Below are 7,460 nucleotides of genomic sequence, written 5' to 3'. Positions count from 1 at the left end.
GGCCAAAGTGAGAGCAAAAAAAAGTTGATGCTGGCAACGTGTCATATTTAAGTATTTTTTTAATAATATTGTAAGAAATAATAAAATAATATTTTGTTGATATAACTGACTTAATTTGAGCCAAGTGTAAGAAAAAGGAACACTAATGAAAAGACTGTGGTTTGACACAGAGCGCTATGTGCCTGCGACGGCCGGTTTCAGCGTTAGGCTTGCTACTGAGAGACTTTCTTTGAAACCTGCGGAAACACGCGGAAGTCTGCTGGCTCTACGGCGCCGTTGCTTGTAATCTAATGTAGAAAAGTTTAGTCTTTAGTTATCTTAAAACCATGCAGAACGACGATGTAAGCATTCTGTGTTTGTGTTTCATAAGCTGTCATTGGTCTATTATGTGCGGCGGATTGTACTACGTTTCCATGTGTAGCTTTTCATGTCGACTGCATGCGCGGCTGTGTTTGCATGTTTTCTTAAACTAAATAGCCGACTATTCGACTATTGGTGGCCATAAAATTGTGACTTTTGTTGTTGTGATTTAGTGTGAGTTTACATCGCTGTGGCATCATTGTGTCGTTTTATTGCAGTTTTGTGAACCTAGTGTCTGATTATAATCGATCTGTGAAACAGTGCACGATCCTGTTAAACTTGTCATGTATTTGCCTATTATGTCATTCAAGTAAAATATTGGTGCGCCCAACGTTCTTGCGACAAGGCTTTGAATGTTGGCTAAGGCTTTATGCGTCAGTGATAATTAACACATTAAACTATCAACACCCCATAGACTTGGCGCTGATGTTTAGTCCGTCTTAACTGTGCGATTATTATTATTATTATTATTATTATTATTATTATTATTATTATTATTATTATTATTAAAGGTGGAGGCGACATGTGAAGACACCTGTGTACTTAGATTTAGGAGCACGTTAAAGAACCTCAGGTGGTAGAAATTTCAGGAGTCCTCCACTACGGCGTGCCTCATAGGTAATTGGAAAGTTAATTGGAAATTTGGGACGTAAAACTCCGTAAAACCGGACGTAAAACTTTGGGATAGGTAATTGGAAATTTGGGACGTAAAACTCCATATTTTTTTTTTTTATTAAAGGTTATATGGAGCATCATCAAAGGAAGCTTCTGCTCCTTCAAAGTCAAGTAAGCTTGCTTTCTTTCTTTTTTTAACGTGACATGTAATGTCCTACTCTGCTTTTCGGCGTGCCTATTGAATGCATTTTGTGTCGTTGCAGCACCAAAGGTCAGCAGTTCTGCCGAAACGATTTCAACTTAACGGGCCTCTGCAATCGCTCGTCATGTCCTCTAGCCAATTCCGTCTACGCAACCATCAAAGAGGAAGATGGTGTCTGTTACTTGTACATGAAGACCATCGAAAGGGCTGCCTTTCCTGATCGGCTGTGGGAGAAAGTGAAGCTCTCTAAGAACTTTGAGAAAGCACTGGAGCAGATAAACCAGCATCTGGTCTACTGGCCCAGATTTGTGCGCCAGAAATGCAAGCAACGTTTGTTGAAGATCACTCAGTACATCATCCGCATGCGCAAGCTGCGCTTGTCTCGGCAGTAAGTCATGCATGTGTGAAATTCCTCTAGTGATTACATTGCCTATTGAATATCCCTACAACATATACACTGTGACATGTTGAAGTATGAATATAATTTTATGTAGCATATTGATATCTGATCTTGAAAATAGTTATATCCACTACATTGTAATGCTACACGCATACACACAAGGTACTCAATATAAGTAAGGTCAAGCTTCAAACATGTGCTCTGCGAGTATTAACAGTATTTTTTATGCAGATGCAGCAACTTTATGTATAAGTTAATGATTTTTCTAGTCAACTAGAATAGTTCTAGAGGTGCGGAAACTATGTTTATCAAGTTGCAAGGAAAATGCTTGATGGTGCTATATCTGAAAGCAAACTGACTTCAAGAAAAACTCAGAAGAATTGAAAAACACTGGATGAACAACACGAATCAAAGAACACGTAAGGATGAGAGACACCACTGTGCCTCATCCGAAGTCCATACATTTCACCTGTGTCGTTCAATTCTGCTGACAGCGCTCTACCCTGTACTTAAGTTATGTGATTTGTTCTTTGTTTCTGCTGAGTTTTTCATGGACAACGGACACTGATTTCAAGGAAGTACACAGTCTCCATTTAATTTGAGCATGTCAGTTTATTGTTTTTGCCTCTTACTGTTGACCCAAGCACCTCTAAGCTTCTGCAGCCACAGTCATGTGAAGTGCACACAAGTGGCTGCAAACATGCTCTTTCAATTTAGGCATTCGTTCAGCGGATGTAGTAAATGTAATGGCAATAATTATTTCTTTAGAAATTTTGAGATGACATGTGCTAATCGATGCACTACATCTTTGTAACCAGAACTGTGTAACCTGAATGCATTGTGTACCCTTAGTTGGTGAAATAATAATACACGCTAATTAGTTGAATACATAAAATTTGTAGTTTCTATAGGTCAAAGGAAATTAAAATGCAATTCTGGCACTAAGGAAAGGAAAAATGTAGGAAAAAAGACAGCATTTTTGTTTGGTGCCTGTCTTCCAACCTTGCATTGTGGAGGATGCGATGTCCATAGTTACCTATCTTAGTTCTTTTCTTTTTCACAGCTTGTTTGTTTTTTCTTCTCATTCTTTGTTCATCAGTTCAATCTGTAGATGGCTTATAGGAAGCTTCGTTGCAGCAGCAAAGATTGTTTCCTATTTTCATTTACGTAGACAAAGTAAGTAAAGCTGTTATGAATGAACTAGGCTCTAAACAGCTTGAAAATCGGTCCAGATAGATTTTGCAGTGTTTTTGCATGAAACTCCTGTTAAGGACACATTTTCAATGCAGACGAAAGCTGGTACCAATGCAGCGCAAAATAGAGCGTCGTGAGCGAAGAAGAGAAGAAAAGGCACTGGTGGCAGCCCGTCTGGACACAGCCATTGAAAAGGAGCTGCTGGACAGGTTACGGCAAGGCACGGTGTGTATCTTGCAGAAATACGGACATCCAACTGCAGTGTATATTGCCCAATCTTGCATGATGTTGGTTCATATTGCAGGGGATATTTATTGCATATTAGTGCACATTTATTGTGCGGTGCCTGTGCATTTCTCGTGTCACGTTCGGCAGGCATTTCAGTGGTCATTGCCACAGACTCGAGAAGTGTAACATATGGTGCCATGCAGCATTACGGAAAAGTGCATCATGCAGTCTCAGCTTGAGATGTTTATCTAAATGACATGCTGCATGAGTGGAAGCTGCCTGCAAAAAAACTGTTCTTATGACAACTGTTTTTGTTTTGCTTGTTCTCTCTTATTTAGTACAAGGACATATACAATTTCCCCCAGAAGGCCTTTGATAATGCCCTTAAAGGTGAAGAAGTTGAGAGTGAAGTTGAGTCTGATGATGGAGAGGAGGAGGACGAAGATGAGCATGATGTGGTTAGTATCGTGTGGGCTCTGACCACATTATTCCTTGTGCTGAGATTTTCAAGTAATATCTGTTGTGCGTTGATGTAAATCCAGTTTACGACAAGCAAGTTTTCACATTACTGCCCTTGAAGGAGACATTCAGCTTGAAAAAGTCTCATTAATTCTTGAAAGTTCTTATAAGTGTTTGTTAAGTATAAGGTGGTTTCTGTGGATCATGAAGAATGGAGGCAGCATGTTTGTGCAACAAGTGCAGGGATACTTTATCTGCCGACGGAACGTTTGTACTGCTATGAGAGTTTAAGTGAGTGGAAGAAGGGGGGAATCGCACAAACCCACTTTTCAGAGATCTCATCGTTGAAAGTGCATGTACCATGCAACCGTAGCACATTCTGGTCACAGAAAGACAGAGACACTATAACAACACAGGACGTCAGCCTACTCAAAATGTCAGAACTAATGGACTGTATGTTACTAGAACAAACACAATAAGCCTTTTTTGCCCTTGTACTCACAGGTGGCATTTTGGACATTCATATATTTTACAAGTGCTAACATATGGGGCAGAAAGTTTGAGTTCAACAAAGAAGCTCGAGAACTAGTTAAGGACCACACAGAGAGTGATGGAACGAAAAATGTTAGGCTTAATGTTAAGAGACAGGAAGAGAGCAAATGGGGATAGCTGATATTCTAGTTGACATTAAGAGAAAAAAAAAAGGCTGGGCAGGTCGTGTATTGCATAGGGTAGATAACCGGTGGACCATTAGAGTTACAGATGTATGCCAAGGGAAGAGAAGCGTAGTTGAGGATGGCAGAAAATTATCTGGGGTGATAAAATTGGGAAATTGGCAGGCACAAGTTGGAATCAGCTAGTGCAAGACGGGGGTAATTGGAGATGGCAGGGAGAGGCCTTTGTCCTGCAGTGGACATAAAAGTAGGCTGCTGCTGCTGATGATATTTTACAAAGCATCAGTCGGGAACATATGCACGTTGCGGTTTTTTAATAGCAAGTGTTTTTTGTTGATAGTGGTCTTATGGTTGTGTGGCAAGAATGGGTTACCTTACAGATGTGGCCAAGGATCACTGATGCACTGTGTCACTGTTGGGCTCATTTAGTTGCAGTAAATGTTTACAATGACCCTTGTGCTACACTGCCTGCATTATGTGGCAGACTGAGCTGTTGAAGGCACACAAACTGAGCTGTTGAAGGCACACAACAGGTAGCATGACTAAAGTTGCTTTAAAAAGGTCAGGCCAGAGTGTTTGAACATTAGCATCTTACTGTATTGCTAATAACCTGTATATCATCCTTGGAAAGTGATGGAAGATGTCTTTTTTTTCATGAAATTTTGGTGAGGTCAACTTGGATACAAATAATTGAATGACCTTATGCAAAGGAAAACCAGTTGAATCTGTTTTGATATTGAAAATACAGTAGAAATTAAATGTATCGAGACACCTCAGAAATAGCCTCGGTAATTGTCATCATTCTAACCAGGCCACTCAATAACATTCACTGCTTCTCCATTTTTTTTTAATCATATGTGCCCTGGACATCCCTAAAGATGCACCAAAAATAATTTTGTGAGACTGCATGTTTTGCCTACTACCAATTTAGCATTTAAAAAAGCAAAATGAAACGGAGTAATTTTTATGCATACAATGCTCCCTTGGCGACTTATGATAGTGGATGGCTGGTAGTGTTTGCACGCTTCAGTCATCCAAAAGAAAACCAGATTTGTTTGAATACTTGGAATAATGAGTTTCCACTGCACCAGCCATGGTTTTACACTCATGCACAGTGCAACATGCATTTTTCCATACTGAGTACTCCCTCCGAATTTACCTAGATGCCATTGCATTTTCAGGAACCAGTCATCAGTTCTTCCTACACGGTGCTGTGGTGGATGTGGAACAGGTTGTGCAAAATTTGATCAGATGCATTCAGAGGGGAAAAAATTGCCCTACCAGATAGCGAAATTCTGAGAAATCAACATCTAAAGTGTGAAGAGTTGTAACCTCAAATATTTGGGAGAGAGAGAGGGGGGGGGGGGTCACTTTGCTTCGTCTCACCATATAAAGTAACCTATTGAGAATGGTCTATATTCTCTGCACATTGCCTTACTAGATCTGGTGGGACAATCTACAGTAGCTTGTGCTCTGCTGACACTACCATGTTCCATACAGATTGATTGCTTAATAACACTTGCTGGTGTCTAGTTTTACTAGTTATTTTTGTGCTTAATTTCACTATGTAGAGATGCAAGAGCTGCGTCCGACACCTTGCTCATAAGAGTACTTCCCAGGTTACACCTTAGTCACTTTGCAAAAGCATTCATGTGGTGCAAAAATTAGAATGTGCGGCTAATGGAACATTTGGGCCAATAAACAATTTATAAATTGCAGCAGCAGCTCCCCCTGCATGTATATGTATGTTGCACACACACACACACACACACACACACAAATATATATATATATTATATAACTCTCCCTTTTTCACCTTGTATCGAGTGGTGAAAAATAAAAAAATGATGATGATGATGATGATATACACACACACACGATAAGCAAATGTTTTTGTTAACAGGATGCTTTCCTGGAAGTTCCTTATGGTTGTTAGTACTTAGTGCTACTAAAAACCGAGCGTTTGGTTCCCTCAATTCTTGCAAGGATCTAAACTAAATTTTTTGCTGCTGGTGTAATGTTTGAACAATGGATGCAGTGGGAGTGACATGTCTGTATGTATTGTGCTTTCATCATAGAATCAAATACCTTAACAGTTGTGAGTTTAAGATGCTTTCTCAAGGTTGCAGGTTCGATCCCGGCCGCATTCTGATGGGGGCGGAATAAAAAAGTTATCTCATTCTTAGGTTTAGGTAGAATGTTAAAAAAAGCCCCAGGGGGTAAAAGTTAATCCCGAGTCCCCCACTACAGTGTACATCGTAATCAGATTGTGGCTTTGCCTTGTAAAGCCCCAGAATTCAATTTAGTTTAATTTAACTTAGGCTGTTAGAAGGAGTGCAGTATAGTACTGGGATAACTTTGTATAACCATATCTATGGCTGTGTATGTCAAAGATATTGTTTTTGCTCGGATAAGAAGGTGCTGACAAGTTGGACTTTCTACTCACTTCAGGGAACAGTTGAATATGTTGCTGCTGACGATGTGGAAGAGAGTGATCTCTCTGATTTGGAAGACCTTGGAGAGGAGAGCTCATCCGAAGAAGAAGCAGCAGCAAGCACAGAGAGTGTGGTGGCATCGTCATCCAGAAGAAAGCAGCCGCATGTAGAGATAGAATATGAAAAAGAAACAGAGCCTTCAACCTCCAAAATAAACATGAAATGATTTTTAAACATTTGGCTAGCAGTGTTGTTGTGTCAGTTTGGCTATAATTGACTGCTTTTCAGACATCATGCTGTCCTGCCTGAACCAAGTAGCTTTCTGTGACAAAACTAAACCTGTATTTTCAATTCAACCATGGCTATGAGATGCTATGTACTCTACAGCCCATACCTTGAACTTCCATCTGTATAGTACTATACAACTACAACACCACTCACTTACTACACAGAGTTATGAAACAGGGATCTGTGTGTTTCAGCTAGCTCAGTATTAAAGCAGTTTCCTCCAATACTTAATAAAGTGCACAAACAGCCACAAAATTTGGTCGATCTGTAATTCTTATTGATTCTCTAAGTGTACTAAAGGCTATGTTTTGGAAGAACAAAAATACCGTGTTGTAGTTGGGAACATCTTGGTTGAATATGCTAAACTTAAAAAACAAGGCTGTGAAGTTGAGCTCTGTTGAATACTAAGCTATTCGGGGCAATGAAACAGTAGATAGGAGCAAGAGCAATGAAAGAGTGTTGATGAGCGACACCCCTCTAAAAGTCACTATCCATAAATTCTTTCAATTTCATTGGGATAAACCGGTGAGACATTGCACATTGTGAAACCAGTGCGACAAGAATCAAGGTTTAGGCATGGGAAGTGCTTGTATAAGTCATCCACT

The 7,460-nt window shown here is 39.9% G+C and overlaps 1 protein-coding gene across 1 annotated transcript; it reads left to right on the top strand.

The window, feature by feature from the left end:
• Positions 1–183: 183 nt before the first annotated feature.
• Positions 184–6,803, top strand: Rbm13 (RNA-binding motif protein 13). The gene is made up of 6 exons (XM_065429844.1): positions 184–341; positions 1,100–1,146; positions 1,239–1,565; positions 2,867–2,996; positions 3,338–3,457; positions 6,584–6,803. The coding sequence occupies exons 1-6, from the start codon at positions 327–329 to the stop codon at positions 6,791–6,793; spliced, it is 849 nt and encodes a 282-aa protein (XP_065285916.1). The 5' UTR covers positions 184–326; the 3' UTR covers positions 6,794–6,803.
• Positions 6,804–7,460: the final 657 nt, after the last annotated feature.

Source organism: Dermacentor albipictus, chromosome 1 (assembly GCF_038994185.2).
Source record: "Dermacentor albipictus isolate Rhodes 1998 colony chromosome 1, USDA_Dalb.pri_finalv2, whole genome shotgun sequence".
Taxonomy (NCBI): domain Eukaryota; kingdom Metazoa; phylum Arthropoda; class Arachnida; order Ixodida; family Ixodidae; genus Dermacentor; species Dermacentor albipictus.
This window is presented reverse-complemented; position numbering and strand designations above follow the sequence as displayed.